The sequence below is a fragment of the Typopeltis vanoorti genome, chromosome 6 (genome assembly GCF_054136105.1).
Source record: "Typopeltis vanoorti isolate ZY-2024b chromosome 6, IOZ_Tvanoo_1.0, whole genome shotgun sequence".
Lineage (NCBI taxonomy): Eukaryota > Metazoa > Arthropoda > Arachnida > Uropygi > Thelyphonidae > Typopeltis > Typopeltis vanoorti.
In genome coordinates this window covers 30,673,028-30,692,810 of record NC_143554.1, presented here as the reverse complement: position 1 = coordinate 30,692,810, position 19,783 = coordinate 30,673,028, and the positions used below count along the sequence as shown (strand labels likewise).

Below are 19,783 nucleotides of genomic sequence, written 5' to 3'. Positions count from 1 at the left end.
AAAAGCAGGTCAGGAGAGTGACTCAGCTGGTAAGGACAACAAAAGCGCAGTATGATCAGAAATCAGAAAACAAGGCTAGGAAGAATTATGTTAAGATGCTATTAATGATTATGGAAGCAGAAGTTTGGTGGCTGCTGCAGAGGTCATAGCCAAGGTGGTCAGTGAGCAGTTCATCAGGGTGTTTCATCCTCAGTGTGAAATCAGAAGCTCAAGTGTAGAGAAGGAAATGGGAGAGGACTTAATAATGAGCAATAAAAGGTATATATATTGAGGAGTTAATAAATTGATGTCAATAAGGCAATAGGACTTGATGACATATCACTATGTTCTTGAGGGAATGTTTCAGGGAGTTAGCATCTGCCTTGATGCTAACTCCCTGAGTAGGTTCTTTACATGGAGAGTGGCTGGTAAGTGAAATGCATCCTGATATTGTAGTGACTGAATGCAGATACATTTAATGAGTTGAAAGCATGGTTTGATAGCTTGGCCTACCTTTTTAACAAGATTCTTGCAACAGCAGATGTCCCAAAGGAAGGCAAAATTGATCCATTTCACAAAAGTGGTGATAAAGCTAAGGCAAAAGGTTATAGGCCGATCTATATATCTGGAATTTCAGATAAGGTATGAAAACTCCAGATATATAGATCAGTTATATGTGTTATGAGTTTTGGTTAAGGTATGAAAACTCCAGAAATATACAGATATATAGAGGAAGGTCACTAGTGGTGTGCTGCAAGGGTCATTTTTTGCACCATTGTTCTTTAATCTGTATATTAATGATACTGACATGGGTTTAACTGGTCATATACCACTGTTTGTAGATGATGTAAAACTGAGGAGAATGACAAGGAATCAAGCAGATGTTGTAGCCTTACATGAGGACGTGCATAGATTTTATGAGTGGGCAACAGCATGGAACTGTTAACTGAATGTTGCCAAGTGTAAAGTTCTGAAATTTGGTAGGCAACAATGAGATGCAAAGTATACATTTAGTGGAGAAATTTTGGAGGAAGTTAAGGAGATAAGAGACCTTGGAGTGGTAGTGAATGAGGATCTGAAATTCTAGAGGCCACAATGCACAAGTTATGAAGACATGACATCAGATTATGGCAACGATGCGGGGTACCTTAACTTGCAGAAAAGAGGTTCTGGTTCCATTATATAAGGCATTGATCAGCCTTATATGGATTATTGTGCACAGATTTGGTCCCCTCATTTTCATGGTAATGAGGATATGTTGGAAATATATCCTCATTACCATGGGATGTGGGATATGAGGATAGATTAAGCAAATGCAGTTTGCAAAGCACTGTGAATAGGAGGAAGAGAGGGGATATGATTGAGACATTTAAGTTGGTAATGATTTGTTATCAAGCGGTTAATGTGGAAGAAATTTTTTGTAGAATGGGGGGGGGGGAGTAGACCAAGGGGACATACCTCTAGGTTGTATAACGACAGTGTGAGCAGGAGCATAAGGAGTAGGTTCTTTACATGGAGAGTGGTTGGTAAGTGAAATGCATCCTGATATTGTAATGACTGAATGCAAATACATTTAATGAGTTGAAAGCATGGTTTGATGGGCTTTGTGTGTAACAGTGTTTTCCTCCCACGATGAGTCTTTAAACTCCATGGAGGTCTGGTGTTAATAATAATAATAATCTCAGACTGTTCACTGTCCTTTGTCTCGCATTACTTCTGATTCCCTTCTTACGTTCAATCTCTTTACCAACATATCCTTTACATTTCACCATGCATACATACTCCATTCACGACAATGCTATCTTCAAGAAATCACTCACCAAATTTGTTTTCATGCTGCCCATTAGTAAACCCTTGTTTACATTACCATATTGTGTTCATTCACTATAAGCAAACATTACACAAAAATGAGTAACCTAATTTTCTTCGGAGACTTCTGTGGATGGAAAACAAATGTGACTAAACCTACCAGCAGTCTTGAGAACCGTATGCAATTAGTTTTAATTATCACAAATCAATAAAATTTCATCAAAATACAGACAATTTTTCCAGTTATTACATAAAATTTATCTAATCGTCTTTGCTTGAGATTGAGGCAGCCAGAAATAACCTTAAGCTGAAGAAACTTTGGACTACTTGAAATTATTTTATATTTTATAAACAGTTACTCTTACTATAGTTAATATAATCATAACAAACCCACTCACTATCAAAAATTACTGAAGAGTCCCAATCAAATCTTCATAGGCACAATGCTGTTCTAAAGTACAGCATTCACAAATTCACAAATATTGAATTATCAATTACAACAAACTATTCATGTAGATTCACCAGTTTGCTATAGTGAAAGTCAACTTGTCAATTTAATGATCTCTATGCCATTATTGCAGTTGTCAAATGGCTGAATATTGTCTTTGAACATACTCAAATTCTACAGTAACAAAATAATTGTATATCAGAAAAATCTAAAAGAACAAATCATCTACATTATTATGAAATTTACTTCATATTTAGATATTCAACAATAATAGTATTACAGTGACAAGCACGTCTTCATGCACTGAAGAACTGAACTACTGAAACACTAAGGTAAAAAGAAAAAAAAAGAAAGAAAGAAAGAAAAACAAAAAAAAAAAAGCAAACACTACAGCATGCAATTATGCGACCAACCAACCACACACACACACACACACACACACATGCACACATGCTTTGAAACTCACAGTTATCTTAAAGCATTCATAACTATTTCAGCCACACAACCTTAAAGAGTGGTCAAAGGATCATTTACCCAAACTTGCCTTCGATAATATGTTTCCTTGAAAGTCCTCTTTCTGTTTCTGCTCTAGTATTTACAAAGCAGAAAAATGTGATTCAGGTTATTTACTAAAATAAAGAAATTCCTGAAAATTACAGCATATCATATTTAGATAAGGCATACACTTACCTTCCACCCCAAAAAAGTTTCGTTGTGATTATATAACTTGATCTCCTGCAATCCATAAAAAGCACTTTTAAATTAAAATCTAATTTAATACATCACCATATAAATCAACTTTCAAACAAACTTGACAATATATGAAATGGAGCAATGGAAATAAACCCAGCTGTTACAGATGGTCAACAATTTCCCATTATGTATAGCTGTAACATTTGAATCAGTAGTAACACTGACAGTATTCTGAAAGGGAAATTTATACAAAATATCACTTCATTAAAGGAAATCTAATAATTAAATAAAACCACAGTTTGTAAACTAGAGAAGTTAGTAAATCTGTTCGTGGAGGCCCACCAAATAGATATTCCATTCTATCCAACACAGCGGATCTCTTAACCAAACTTGCACCTTTGATAAGACACAGAAAAGTTTAAAGAAACTCATGTGGTGGCTTGCTATTTCCAGGCATTTGATCAAGCCCTGCATACACTTTCTTCTTCTTCTTCTGGCTTTAAAACTCTTTGTGAATTTTAGCTTGCAAACACTTTCTCACTAAGTTAAAATCTTATGATCTCCCTTCTTCCCTTTGTGACTGGATAGCCACTTCATCACTGGTCATTCTTTGCATTTCATAATGGATGGTTTCTGCTCATCACATTCTTCTGTCAATGTTCTGGAGGAAGCATACAGATGTGCTTTCATTAGTATGCTTCCAACTATACATCAGTAACCCCTCTAACCAATCTCAGATTCTATTATTAGTTTTACAGTACACATCAATCTCTTCTTCATTCGAGAAACTTTATAGTGCTCTTAAATAATTAAAGTTTCTAGGTTTTCCATATGCAAAATGTCATAAACATTAATTTCCTTGCCATTCTCAAGTGGAGTAAAGATAATATATTGAATTTCAATATTATTTCTCAGAAAAAGGATCTTACTTGATTTCCTTCTTACTTTTGATAATATTTTAGTATCTGGTATTGATCAATTTTCTCTTCTTTGACATATCAATTGCCTCCTAAGCTGCTAAAAACTTGGTATTCTTTTTTTGTACAAAAGACTACTTCTGACTCCTGTCTGATTTTAGATTAATGTTCCCACATTTGGGATGGTGTAGCCCAAACCTCCAGTGTATCAAGAAGAGGACAATCCACTTAACAGATCACCCTTCTCTCACAGACACTCCATCAATCATTTTCTCATAACTATTATTTTCAGGAAATATGACGGTGGTCAGAAAAGTTCTCGTCCTCGATCATAGATGGCAACACTATCAGCATGATTTTTTTTCTAAGTTGGCACATCTGTCATAAGTATCCATGTGAAATTGCAAGTCATTCTATCAAATAATTTGTTTTATACAGCTGTTTGAAGCAAAAGTGTTGTCTGTATCCCTTGAAATGGATAAAACTGAGTATTGTGCAGTTATAAAATTCTTTGTAAAAGAAGGTTTAACGCTAAAAGAAATTCATTCGAAGTTCATAAAAGTTTATGGGCATTCTTCTCTTCATAGGTTTCAGCAGGAAAGCTCATGGCATCGATGTTTTGGGACGCATTTTGTTTATTAATTATCTTGAAAAGGGTAAAACAATAAATGGGGAATATTATTCTGATCTTTTAACCAGACTAGACGAACAAATTCGTGAGAAAAGACCTTGTTTGCAGAAGAAAAAAATCATCTTTCATCAGGACAGTGCACCTGCCCACAAAGGTGTTTTGGCAATGGGAAAATTAAGGGATCTGCACTATGAATTGCTGGAACATCCACCCTATACCCCCAGATTTGGCTCCCTCCGACTTCTGTCTCTTCCCAAAACTAAAACTCTTCCTTGTTGGTCAATATTTTTCTTTGAATCAAGATGATTGCAGCTGTAGAGGGGTATTTTGCAGATTTTACTGAGAACTACCACAGGGAGGACGGGATAATGGCGCTGGAGCATTGCTGTAATAAATGTATTAGTCTTAAGAGAGATTATGTTGAAAAATAAAAATAATTTTGAAATTATAAATTCGATTTTTCATTGTTAGGCTGAGAATTTTTCAGACCACTTTCATAACAACACATACTAAAATATTAATTATATTAACTTTAATTATAAAAATAATCAGACATAAAAACAAATTTAACGGTAGCAATAGAAGTACAAGAAAACCTCAACTGTGAAAATAAAGAATTGTGGAAAGAGGTAAACACTTTCAAGTGCCAAATCGAGCATATACTACAAAAGAACAAAAAAAAAAAAAAAAAGAACTTCAAATAGAGGGAATACCAAAGGAAAAGACAGAAGATTTAAACACCATATACAACTGATTGGCACCAAAATTAGCATCCAGTCACAACCACAGACATCACCTCTGTTAATCAAGTCCCACAAAAAAATAAAGAGAGACTGCCACCAATTATCACTCATTTTGCCAGCAGTAGTCTGGGAGACCGCATTCTAGCAGCAAGCAAAAAACAAGGTCGCCAACATCGATCCTAACTAACAAGAAACTCTGAATTCCAATCTATATATCTGAACACTGGACTCTGTACCTTAAAAATCTTTAATACCAAGACAAGGAAAACAAAAAGAGAGAAAAACTACAAGTTCCTGTTGACTAAGAATTCACAGATATTTATGAGACAGAATGAAAACACTCGAGTTTATATAACTGCAAGAGAATCAGATCTATGCAGTCTACCAAAATAATATATTAACTCTCCCCATCCTAAGAACAAGATTTAAAATTATTTTAAAAACTGATCTAAAATCTGGGTGAACATATCCAGTCAGAAAATAAATTTCGAAGTTTTTGAAGAAGTGGACAGACAACACTTCCACCAATACTGACTTCACTATCATACACACAAACATAAGAAGTATAAAGAAACACTGGCTTACATTGATAACACTGACAAACACAGACCTACTAATCCTGACCAGAGTTGCAATAAATGACATAAAACGTTAAGCATACAACATTAATAACTACCAGTCCCACAACTTATGCAGACCAAACAAAAGAGGAGGTGGCATGTTGGCATTTATCAAAGAAAAATACAGTGTGACTGAAAAACAAACTCGTTTGAAACATGTGGAAACACTAATTTTGAAAATTATAAATAACAACAAATATAGCATCAAATACACAATAAAAATAATATACAGACCCACAGATAATAATCCACTCAGCTTTCTGCATGAATTAGAATCATGGCTAAGTGGCACTGAACCCAGTACAACACATTGGCTCATCCTAATAGGAGACATTAACATAAATGATGGTGTCGTTAAGATGGTGTCAGGACTGTACATTGTTAGTTATGAGGATCGGCTGAGGGTGTGTGGACTGCAGAGTTTGGTGGATAGAAGAAGGAGAGGTGATATGATTGAGACTTTTAAACTGTTGAGAGGTGGTTACAGAGTTGACACTGGGGAATTCTTTCGCTTGGTTGAACAGCAGGAAGGAGTCGTGACAAGGGGCCATCCCTGGAAGTTATGAAAGGAAACTGTGAGAAAGAGGGAGAGGAGTGGTTTCTTTGCATGGAGGGTGGTTGAACCATGGAATGCAATGCCTGATAGAGTGGTGAGAGTGAGAATGGTCAATGCGTTTAAGGAGTGGTATGATAGACTTTGTGTTTCCTAGGAGACCTCTCTGGATGAGTCTTGATAGACTTGTGTTTCTTAGAAAGGACCTCCCACGATCAGTCTTTTGACTCCATGGAGGCCTGAATAATGATAATAATAAAATACTCTTGCCCATGCTTCTTCAACCACTAACACATACCTTGATATACTAAGTCAGTATAACATAAAACCCCTACCATAAACTCTCCAACAAGAGAAGAAAATACTCAACAATTCACTAATACAGTCATGCATTGACCATATCAACATATGGGCTCCCATCCATAGATATACCACATCAGTAATTAATGCCAAAATTGCCAATCATTACTTTGTCTCAACTGCATTTCATCATGTCACCTCACCCTCCTTCCCAACACAGCAAAACTCAATCATATTAAAAGCATTGTTGACAGCCTTATGAAAAACAGACTGGAACTGCCTATGAGTTGTTGAAGGATCTAGAGGGTCAAAATCCATGGATAAATGGCAACATTCTAAATAGTATTACTGTAAATGAAAATCTATGAAAAAGACTAAAAAGTTACCCAGTAACACTAATCTACAAACATTATATAAAAAAACACAAGAAATCAACTTAAAACAAAAATTCATAGGGCAAAAAGACATCCCACTATCAAACATTTATGGAATATAATGAAAATATGAAGCAAATATGAGCTACCTTTAACGAATTACTAAGTTCAAAAAAGAAAACTTCACCACAAGATTTTCTCACAAAAAAATTGATATATTAACCAAAAGGAACTAGCAGACCTATTCAACCACTCTTTCACAAACAATATCACACAACTCAAAAAAGATAATCAAACAACGAACAAAGAAAAATTACCAACACAAAGTCAACAGCAAACTGTATTTTCCACCAGTTACAAAACAGGAACTGGAGGAAGCACTCTCACAGCTAAAACCAAAGACCACTCCACTCCACTCCACTCCACTCCAGGAATAGACAAAATAGGACTCACAGATCTTTTAACATACTTTGAACAAATAAATCCTATACTTGTGAGCAGGGGCGCGTCGACCATATGTGCAACGCCCACAGGCACCAGGATAGTAAAGGCGCCAAAGAGGAGGAAATACTTTAAAAAAATGTGTTTTTAAAGTGATTTTTTTATTGGAAGGGGATAGGGGTGCCAACTAAAGTTTTGCACACAGGCATCGGACACTACTGGTGCACCCCTGCTTGTGAGATGCATGAACAAAATATTTGACACTGGTATTATTCCATAAAACAACTAAAAACTGTGATAATTATGCCAATTTACAAACCTGGCAAAAGAAATGATACACAGAACGTCGTTAACCAATAGCTAACCTACCAGACATTTCCAAAATTCTTGAAAAAATAACACACACTAGACGACAGAGCTGTTTACAGAAGTACAACATTATCTCACTAAACCAATACGGCTTTCAGAAAACAAAACGCACCATCACCTTATTAGAAGTATAATTCTTGTCTTAACTAAAGCTTTTGATACACTTGAACATGACATACAGTTGACCAAACTACATTCAGTCAGAATAAGAGAAACACTGCATATTTGGTTCAGGAACTATCCCTCAAACAGAACACAAGTAACAAAAATAGGCACACATTACAGCCGGGGTATACAAATAAAACACAGTATCCTGCAAGGCACCATATTATCACTTACTCTAATCAACACATACATTAATGACGTTCATAACCACACAGAAGTCAAATATATCAGTACGCAGATCACACCGTGCTATTAGCACTCCATACAGACATCAACACTGCTCTCCAAAGCACGACAAGATCTAAATGAAATCACAACTTGCTTCTACCAAAACTCAATAATAATCAACAGCACCAAGATGCAGATGTTAATTATACATAATCTGAGAATTAGGCACCCCGCACCACTATTGCTACGCTGTCACACATACTGCAGCATTAACAACAAAAATAGCTGCAAATGTCCGGAAATCACACCCATAAAACTCCAGATCATCACAGTAAAACTCTTCCAAGTAAAAGACATGATTCCATATAATGTACAAAAATTCCTGTATCACAGTATTTGTGAATTACTACTAAGGTACGGCATAACATCATCAAGTCTACACATCAAACAGCCATCTAGCGACAATAGAAACATTACATAGGAAAATTATTTTAACAGAAATTTGGAGGCCTCACATACAACAGCCAATAACCGAATCCTTTATGATGCACAAAATCCTGAGCATTAAAAATCTGAAGTACCATATGTTACTAAGGAATTATTTCAACACCTATCATAAGAACAGAGACACATTTTGCATAACACACCCACCACAACTCTTTATACATCTAGATCCTTCAACAACTCATACAGTTCTGCAGTGAGATCACATCTAATACCCGTGCTACTCATCAACTTACCAAAAAATTTAAAACACACAGACAATTACAGAACATTCAAACACAAACTGGAAGCTATACTACCAACACAATTAATATAGCATTCACACCTATATACGCTTCACAAATCACCAGCATCCAACACCTACATTCCATCCATAAAAATACCAAACAACATAAATAGTGTATGTAAATCCCACTCTCTTCATAACAGCTAACCCTACCTTCAAAGTATAATAGCATTCCCACCAATATACACTTTACAAATCACCAGCATCTGATGCCTACATACTGTTTTCTGAACAAGTTGAAGTAATTGGGTAGGGAAACTAAAATTGAAAAGGTTGAGTGTAAGAGGGAGAAACTTATTCAGTGAATGTATATCTGTTGATCCTTTTTCACAGAATAATTTGAAGAATAGAGTGGATAAAAGTTGGCATGGGACTACTGAAATTAATAGTATGTATATCAATTCTAAAGTTGGTACAAGAACTAAAGGGAATCTGCAATTTTTGTATACTAATGCAAGAAGCATTCGAAATAAGAGGGAAGAATTTTTGGCATTAGTCAGTGCAATCTCATCAAAAGTTGTAGGCATTAGTGAAACCTTGCTGTCAGCAGAAGATGTGGTTACTGGAATTGAATGTGATGGGTACAGTATTTTCAGGGAGGATTGAGAAGACAGAACAGAGGGAGGAGTATTGCTGATGATAGCTGATGAGTTGCAGCCAAAGAAAGTAGTATATCAAGAGGATAGAAGTGTGAATGATAGTTCATTTGAGGCAGTCTGGTGTTTAATATTGAATTCATGCATCAGCAAATTAGTGCAATGAGTGCAGGATTAGTGATTATTATGAGGGATTTTAATTATGGTGATATCAATTGGAAGAAGGAAATATCACGTGGCAAAAAGGAAATGGAATTCATACACCTTTTAAGAGATAATTACTTGAAACAGCACATAATTGAAGAGACTTGTGGTGTGAGAGTATTGGATCTGGTCATAGGTTCAGAGGACATATGCATAAGTAAGGTGTCCATGTTACCTCCAATTGGTGAGAGTGATCATGTGGTAGTGAGCTTACAGCTATCCCATGGCAGAACCTATTGCAGGGAAAAGATGTTAGTAGTGCATGGGATATAATCAGTGGGTATCTGAGGAAGGCAATATCAGAATGTATTCCCATGGTCAGGAAGACAAATAACGTAGGCATTAGATGGATGAGTAGTAGTAGTATCAGGCTTGATCTGCAAAAAAAGAACATGTTATGGAGAATTTACAAGGAGAAAGGCAATCAGTACACCCATGAGCAGTACAAGGCTCAAACCAGGAAGGTTACCAACATAGTAAGAAAAACTAAATCAGATTATGAGAAGACCTTACCCAAGGAGATCAAGGGCCGAAAGAATTCTTCTGCTATGTGACTTCAGAAGGATAAATTCAGATGCAATAGTAGAGTTACCGAGTGATCACTTTTCAAAAGTCTGTCACCCCAAGTGAGGATATCTCTGTACCTGTAGCAATAACTAATGTAAGAAGTGAAGTTAATAAATCAGAGGTACTTAGTATATTGCAGAATTTAAATGCAAACACTGCTGTAGGTTTAGACGGAATATCAGCTCAGGTGTTGCGTGAATGTGCGGGAATTATTAACACCTCTTACTTGGTTATTTAACTTAAGTTTGAACTCTGGTATGGTCCCTAGAGAGAGAGAGTGGAAGGCAAAGTGGTTCCTTTTCATAAAGGTGGCTCTAAGACTGCAGTAGTTAATTACAGACCAATCACCATCTTGGGAGTGGTGGTAAAATGTATTGGAAAAGTTCGTTAAAGACAGAATTCAAGAATGGGTGGATCAAAATATGATACTCTATAGGGGCCAACACGGTTTTGTTAAAGGTCGATCCTGTCTTAGCAATTTATTAACTTTTTATAATAGAATGGCATCTGAGTTGGACAAAGGAAATGGCTACACACAGTGATACTTCTGGATTTTGCTAAGGCTTCTGAAAGGATACCCAATGGAATCCTGTTGCACAAATTAGAGCAGATGGGGATGGATACTAAACTGGTGATAGGGATAAGAGAATGGCTCATGGAGAGATACCAGAAAGTAGTGTATGGAAGAGCAAAGTCCAGGATGAGGCAGGTGAACAGTGGTGTGCTTCAGGGCTCTGTGCTTGGGCCGTTATTGTTTAATTTGTATATAAATGATATAGGAAATGGCTTGAAGAGAGATATTCAGTTATTTGTTGATGATGCAAAGTTGGGTAGTGCAATAAAAAATCAAGCTGATGTTGAGAGTTTGCAGGATGATTTAAATAAGCTGGCAAAATGGGCAAAAGGTAATGATGTCAGTTCAATGTGGAAAAGTGTACAGTTATGCATTTTGGGATTAAAAGATAAACGGCTGTGTACCACGTTGAGAGTTTGTGGATTGCTGAGGTTGGTTGATAGGCAGAGAAGAGGGGATATGATAGAAACATTTAAATCACTAAAAGGATTTTATAAGATTGATGTAGGGGAAATATTTCAGCTGTGTGATAGTGATGGAAGAACAAGAGGTCATCCCTGGAAATTAAGGAAAAGTGTGGTTAATCCAAGAGATTGATGAGGCTAGGGACTTAGGGGTGTTGGTAGATAGGGATATAAAGTTCAGGGGGACACATTGCTAAGGTGGCCAAGATTGCACATAGGATTATTTGGTTATTGAAGAGCACACTAACATCCAGAGATAAAGAGGTTATTATTCCCCTTTATAAGATGTTGATACCTCCACAATTGGATTACTGTGCTCTAGCCTGGTCACCTGGATTCCTTGGAGATGAGGAGGTTGTGGAGAGGATTCAGAAGAGAGTGACTAAGTTGGTGAGTGATGTAAAAAAATGCTTCCTACACTTGACAGATTGGGAGTTTGTGGATTGCAGAGGTTGGTTGATAGACAAAATAGGCAAATGCATTCACATACTCAAAAATATCAGCTAAATATGCGAGATGTGCAACCCACAAGGAGTTTGTAAACTTATCTGTGAGAACATGCTTTTGCTCAACCATAAAAATTTCAAGTTCAGTTTTGAGAGCCCACACTCGATTCAGAACATTTCCACGTGAAAGCAACCTCACTTCTGTATGATAAAGTAGGTCTGTATATTCAGCCTCACCATCTTTACATAATTCATGAAATAGTCGTCTGTTTAGTGCATGTCCTTTGACAATATTGACAACCTTGATAACATCATGCATGATGGCTTCCAGTGCAGGTTCCAAATGTTTCACAAGCAGTGCCTGCCGATGGATCATACAGCGGTTAACTTCAATTTTTGGATTATTTTCTCTCGCCAAAGCCGAAAAACCACTTACACGACCCAACATAGCTGGAGTTCCATCAACAGACACAGCAATGCAATCTTCCCACTTTAAATTAACATTATTAAAGTATTCATTAACTTTATTGAAGACATCAATTCCACGAGATCACAACTCGAGAGGAGAACAAAACAACAATTCCTCTTCAATTGCATGTAAACCTTTGTAATGAACATACACCATCAACTGTGAATTACTACTGACATCTGTAGTCTCATCAAGCTGAATAGCAAAGCATTTACTCTCTTTTATTGAAGAAATAACTTGTTCCTTCACATTTTCTGCTAAAATAGAAATTCTTTCTTTCACAACTTTTGCAGACAAGGGCACTGAATTTAGTTTCATGGCTTCTTTCTGACCACACATAATCTCTGCCATTTCCAAAGCTGCTGGTTTAACCAATTCCTCACCAATAGTATATGGTTTCTTGTTTTGGGCAATCAACTTGGCCACTTCAAAGCTAGCCTTTGATGCCGAAGTTGCTTGAAGTGGCCTCTCAAGTTGCTGTCCAGTATTTGTCTTTTGACAGACATTTACAAAGTATTCCTGCAGTTTGGAAGACAAATGTGGGTGCAAATTATCCAAGTGTTTCTTCAATTGACTCTTTTTAAAAGATTCTGCAGTCAGTACTTTCAAACAGACAACACACTGTGGTTTCATTATTCCTCTGTCTTCTATTTGTGTAAACCCATAATTGAGGAACTCTTCCATATATTCTTTTTCTAGCTGATGTCATCTGAAGGGTAAAAAAGACAGTGATTGAATTTAAGTTTTTTAAAGTTCATTTAAATTTACAATAATTTAATTGGTAAATGTGACACCAAGACATGTCCTCAGGATGAAGGTAGTATTTAATTATTTTATTGACTATCGAAAATTAATAAAGCAAGGAGAAAATATATTAATCAAATTATTGAACTAACATGAAACTAAAATATGGTTAATAAATGAAAATCTTACACTTAAAATAGAACTATTGAAATAAATTAAATTAAATAACTAGTTAAATCGACTTAAACAAAGCAAAAACATGTGTTTTTGCTTTGTTTAAGTCAAAAAATAAGGTTAAGGCAGGTAATAGACAACTGAAAAATAATATCTGTTTAGCCACATGACAACGCCTTAGCAACCAAATTGTTTGGAGTTCAACATGGCGTGACGTCTCCTAAACACGTATATTACATTGGCCAGATGCAGTGTTGCGAGAAGAAAAATTGCTGTCATAACAAGGAATGTGCTTTTTATATAATTTTATTTATGTCTATTCAGTCCTCATTACCCCCAAGAATTTAATTTTTTCCCCACTTGGGGTAATTTACCCCGGTTTGCCGACCCCTGCCTTAACCAATAATAATAATAATGATAATAATAATAATTATTATTATTACTGTTATTATTATTAGTATATAACATTCTGTACTAAACCAAAATACAATACATGAATAGTCTAAATGTAAATAGCCTGTATGATAATGATAAAACTTTGTCAAATTAAAAAAAAAAAAGGAAAAAATATCAAAAAAAAATAAATCAGCTAACACCTTTTTATTCCCGTATACGGGGAGTAGGCAAGGCCATTTAGCCCTATCTACCTTTTTGGAGATTGAGTGGGCAGTTTCAATCTCCACTAGTACCAACGATTTTCTTGAGTTTACGGGACGAAAAACCCGAGTTTCCAGGAGGAAAAACTCGCTTGCCCATGCCAGAGATCGACTAACTTGGGAACCGGTCGAAAAAAGGCTTAGAAAAATTTCCTCTAGTCACCGACTAGACTCGAAACCAAGTCTTCCTTCGTGCGGCCAAGTGCCGTGGTGTGCAAATGCCACATCCACTGAGCTACACAGGAAAAAAAAATATATATAATAAAATATAAAGGGGTGCTTAAGGGTCAAAGCTGTATAACTGAGAGGAGACCTCCACATAGCCTTTAAAGGAATGCGGAGAACTGACCAGGGCTTCTGACCTAATGTCCAATCCTCACCTTCTCGTGGTGCACCCTGTTGGGTATCTACCTGGATACTGAAACGAGGATGGGTGCAATTTGGGATTTAGCTGACCATATTGTATTCTTATTGGCTTAAACCAATATACAACATAATGGTACAATATGACAAAATTTCCTGCTGGCTGGGGCATCGCTCGGTTAAACAAGGCCCTTGTTGTTTTCACCAGGGAACCAGGGCGAACAGCGAAAAGTCAGCTACTGGAACAAATCTGAAAGCACACCCCAACTCAACATCACCAGATTTAAAGATTGGTACTCAACATAAGAAGCCTGAATGGCAAAGAAATGGAGCTAGCTGAAGAATTACATAAGTACCAGATCGACATAATAGGGGTGACTGAAACTAAAAAGACAAAAACTGGTGAGATCTTTCTGAGCAATAAATACAAAATGTTATATTCAGGAAATGACAATCAAGAAAACGAAGGGATCGCCATAGTATTCAACACCAAATACAAGGCTAATCTTCTTGAATGGCAGGCAGTCTCAAGTAGAGTGATGTGGGCTAATATCAGAATGCAGAATTGGACAATGAGACTTATTTGTGCCTATGGTCCCACAGAAGGTTCTACTAAGGTAGAAGTGGAGGAATTTTGTGATGTTTTAGAAAAAGCAACTGACACAATGAAAAAGGAAAAGCTGGTCCTTGTTGGGGATCTAAATAGCAGAATAGGAAATGATTGTCAGACATACAAAAATATTTTGGGAAAATTTGAGGAAAAGATCAAAGCTAATAATAATGGCAAATACCTGTTGGATTTCTGCTCAGGACATGGAGTGGTTATTACTAACACCATGTTCCAACATAAAAATGTGCACAAATTCACATGAAGAGAAGAAGCAAGGAATATGAAAAGTCTCAAGTTTTAAAAGAGGTATACCGTGAGTAGACATATCGATACAAAATTAATAACGGAAAAAACCCATGTACAAAGATTATTTAATAGTATAATTTTCGCCTATGTGTCACAGGTATCTTCAGTACATATTAAGCTCAAATTAAACAATAACTGACAATTCCAAAAAAAGCGCCACCAAATTGCTGGTGTAAGATAACTAAAAAAGGTCAATAAATTTCCTTTAAAAAAAAAAAAAAATCAATACAATAAAAAATTAGGAAAGATTAGCTGATTTGTAAAGTACCATCTTCCATAAAGGGGATAGACGTAAGCCATCGGATCTGTTTAAGTTAGGAGAATGAAGTAGAGTTTCACATGTTTCTTTATAAAGGCATTCCATGAGGAACTGACTTTTGTGAAGAACTCTTGTCTTTCTCCAATGAACTCTATGTCTAGTGAAGATGGCATGTTCTGCAAGTCCAGACTTTTCAGGTTTAAAGTATTCAATATAAGATTGGTGTTCTTCTAGCCGAATAGAGGCAGATCTTCCCATTTGTCCGAAATAAGATAATCCACAAGAGCACGGAATCTGGTAGACACCTGGAAGATTAAGATGTGGAAGCTTGTCCTTAGGAGAAGTGAGAAAGGTGGAGATTTTTCTAAACAGTCGAAAGGCAACAAAAATATTCAGTGGTTTTAAAACTTTTGCTATATGTTCACTGATGCCTTGTACATAAGGGATATGAATGCTTGTTAATCCTTCTGCGTTTGAAGAGGAAGACATATTAAAACTACTCAAAGTTCTTTTAATGAAGCAATTCTTATAACCATTAGATAGAAAGGAAGAAGTTATATATTGTAGTTCTTTCTGTAAAAGATCATCTGAAGAACAAAAGGAGTTGGCCCGATGAACCAGTATTTTATTAGTTCTGCCTTTTGACTGGGATGGTGATGAGATTCCGCATGGATATAATGGCCTGTATGAGTTTTCTTTCTATAAACCGAGAAATATAGGTTACCATCTGGTTGACGAAGAATTAGAAGATCTAAAAAGGCTAACTGCTTATTTGATTCTACTTTTAGGGTAAACTTGAAATATATAACTTCTTCCTTTCTATCTAATGGTTATAAGAATTGCTTCATTAAAACAACTTTGAGTAGTTTTAATATATCTTCCTCTTCAAACACAGAAGAAATAATGCGCATTCCTATCCCTTATGTACAAGGCATCAGTGAACGTATAGCAAAAGTTTTAAAACCACTGAATATTTTTATTGCCTTTCGACCGTTTAGAAAAATCTCCACCTTTCTCAGTTCTCCTAAGGACAAGCTTCCACATCTTAATCTTCCAGGTGTCTACCAGATTCCATGCTCTTGTGGATTATCTTATTTCGGGCAAATGGGAAGATCTGCCTCTATTCGGCTAGAAGAACACCAATCTTATATTGAATACTTTAAACCTGAAAAGCCTGGACTTGCAGAACATGCCATCTTCACTAGACATAGAGTTCATTGGAGAAAGACAAGAGTTCTTCACAAAAGTCAGTTCCTCATGGAATGCCTTTATAAAGAAACATGTGAAACTCTACTTCATTCTCCTAACTTAAACAGATCCGATGGCTTACGTCTATCCCCTTTATGGGAGATAGTACTTTACAAATCAGCTAATCTTTCCTAACTTTTTATTGTATTGATTTTTTTTTTTTAAAGGAAATTTATTGACCTTTTTTAGTTATCTTACACCAGCAATTTGGTGGCGCTTTTTGGAATTGTCAGTTATTGTTTAATTTGAACTTAATATGTACTGAAGATGCCTGAAAATTATACTATTAAATAATCTTAGTACGTGAGCTTTTTCCATTATTAATATTGTAAGAAAAGTCTTATTGACTATGTTATTGTTGATCGTGATGTTTTCTCTCTGTTGCAGGACACCAGAGTGTACAGAGGATTTGAAATTGGAAGTGATCACTATTTAGTCTTGAGCAGGATAAAACTGAATTTCATATTAAAAAGAATAATATGTAAGAAAGTTTTAAAAGCGAATAAAAGTTGAGCAGCTCTCAGATGTGAACTGTAGACTAAAATACACAAAGATTATTGAAGAAAAAACGAAAGAGTTTGAGAACAGGAACCAAACCTTGGAGATTCAGTGGCAAGCCTTGAAGAAAACCCTGATTGATTCAGTCAGAGAGGCATGTGGTGAGGTTGTCTGCAAGGATAAAAAAATCAAAACTCCCTTGTGGACAACAGGAAGTTAAAGAGGCAGTGAAGGAAAAGAAGAAAGCATATCAAAAGTTCCTGGCAAATAAGTCAGCTTGTGCTCTTAGAGAATACAGAAACAAATGCAAGAAAGTGAAACACTGTGTAAAACTAGTTAAACAAAAGTCATGGGAGGACTTTGGCAAGAACATAGAAAATAAATATCAAGAAGGTGGCAAGGTATTCTGGAGGTTGTTGAAGAAGCTCAGAAATGGAGGAAAGAGTGCTGTAAAAGAAGTTAGAGATGATAAAGGTGACATGAAAACAGGAGAAAAAGATATCCTTGAAGTATGGAGTAATTATTTTGAAAAACTGCTAAATGAAACAAGCAGTGATGACAGCACAGTGGTAAAAAACACTGACCAGGCATGCAGTCAGGAATACATATGCATACTTGAAGTAGAAAAAGCCATCAAAGGCTTGAAATGTGGAAAGGCAGCAGGAGTAGATCATATTCGACCAGAAATGCTGAAGTATGGTGGTATAAAAGTCTTACAGTGGCTGCACTGCATAGTTCAGAAAGCCAGGACAGGGGGACAAATTCCCGATGATTGGAGTAGAGCTCTAATAGTACCCATATATAAAAAGGGAAATAAAACTGAAGTATTTCCCTACTGAGTGTTCCTGGTAAGATTTATGTTAGTATACTTCTCAAATGGTTGAGAAGAATTATGGAAGAAAAGTTTGGTGAAGAAGGAAGCTGGATTCTGGCCAAATAGAGGTTGTCAGGATCAGATCTTCACTTTACGACAAATAGTTGAGAAAGCATGGGAATATAACAAAGATCTGTATTTAAGTTTTGTCGATCTGGAAAAGGCATATGACAAGGTGCCAAGAGAGAAGCTATTCAATACGCTACAGTTATATGGTGTCAATGGGGCATTATATCAAGCAATACTTAGTCCTTATTTGAGTTGTAAGTCAGCAGTTAGAATTGAAAGAAGTACAGGAAGATGTTTAATGTTAAATCTGGTGTGAGACAAGGTTGTACATTATCCCCTCTGTTATTCATTATCTATATGGATCACATTATGAAGGAAAGTGGTATCAAACATGATATCAAAATTGGAGATGTTAATGCCAGCTCTTTGCTTTATGCAGATAATGTTATACTTCTAAGTAAATCCACTACAAGTTTGCAAGATTCCCTGACTAAATTGAATAACTGTTGTAATAGATATGGTATGAAGGTGAGCATTAAAAAGACAAAGACAATGAAAATAGGTAGAATTGTTGAAAATGTCAACTGTGTTGTGATCGGGGAACCTGTGGAACAAATAAAACATTTCAGCTACTTAGGCACGATTTTTAGTGAAGATGGTAAATTAAATATGGAAATAGACAACAGAATCAACAAAGCTGGTATGGTCAATTGAATAAATTCATATGGAATAAGAGAGAAATTAGTCAGAACACTAAATTAGCTGTATACAAGACAGTGTTCAAACCAGTTTTAACTTATGGATCTGAGAGCTGGGTCAGAAGGAAAACACTTGACTAAATACTAGAGACCACAGATATGAGAGTCCTCAGAAAGATTAGAGGTGTGAACTGATGGCATCGATGGCAATATCATATTAAAAATGAGGATATTAGGAAAGAACTTGACATTGTCAGCATCCAGGAATGCATTAGCAGAGCTAATCTCAGGTGGTATGGTCACTTAAACAGAATGGGTGAGTGAAGATTAGCAAAACAAGTGTTCTCTGCCAGGTTGGCTGGAAAACGACCCAGAGGAAGACCAAGATCTGGTGGATTGATACGGTACCAAGTGCCTTAGACGATAGAAATATAAGATCTGATAATGTTGGAGTCTTGACAAGTAACAGACTGATTTGGAGGATAATTATAGATAGGAAGTTAGTAATGATGTAAATTTTTCATATCCTGTACATCCCTTGAGGGTACATGTCAGGAATTTGATGATGATGATGATGACGAATAAAATATAAAATGCAGCATGTAATCATATTATCTGCCTTGTGTAACTGTGAACTATATTTGCAAATTATTACTGTGATTATAATTCTGTTATATGAATTGCACATTATGCAAATTATAAGAATATTATTATTATTATTATTATTCAGGCCTCCATGGAGTCGAAAAACTCATCGTGGGAAGTCTTTCCTAGAAAACACAAAGTCTATCATACCACTCCTTGAACTCACTGACTGTTCTTGTTCTCACCACTCTCTCAGACAATCCATTCCACAGTTCAACCACCCTCCATGCAAAGAAACCACTACTCGCCCTCTTGCTCACAGCTTTCTTTCATAGCTTCCAGGGATGGCCCCTTGTCCTCGCTCCTTCCCCTGTTCCACCAAGTGAAAGAACTCCCCAGTGTCAACCCTGTAACTATCTCTCACCAGTTTAAAAGTCTC

General features: G+C 36.1%; 1 protein-coding gene across 1 annotated transcript in view; it reads right to left on the bottom strand.

Moving 5' to 3' along the window:
• The window catches only part of LOC150105358 (voltage-gated potassium channel subunit beta-2-like), a 740,084-nt gene that overhangs the window by 444,076 nt on the left and 276,225 nt on the right, over positions 1-19,783 (bottom strand). The window contains exons 8-9 of the mRNA XM_090393939.1: positions 2,927-2,971; positions 2,781-2,824 (exon numbers count right to left, since the gene is read on the bottom strand). Of these exons, the coding sequence (XP_090250065.1) occupies positions 2,781-2,824; positions 2,927-2,971 (89 nt within the window). The remainder of the gene's footprint in view (positions 1-2,780; positions 2,825-2,926; positions 2,972-19,783) is intronic.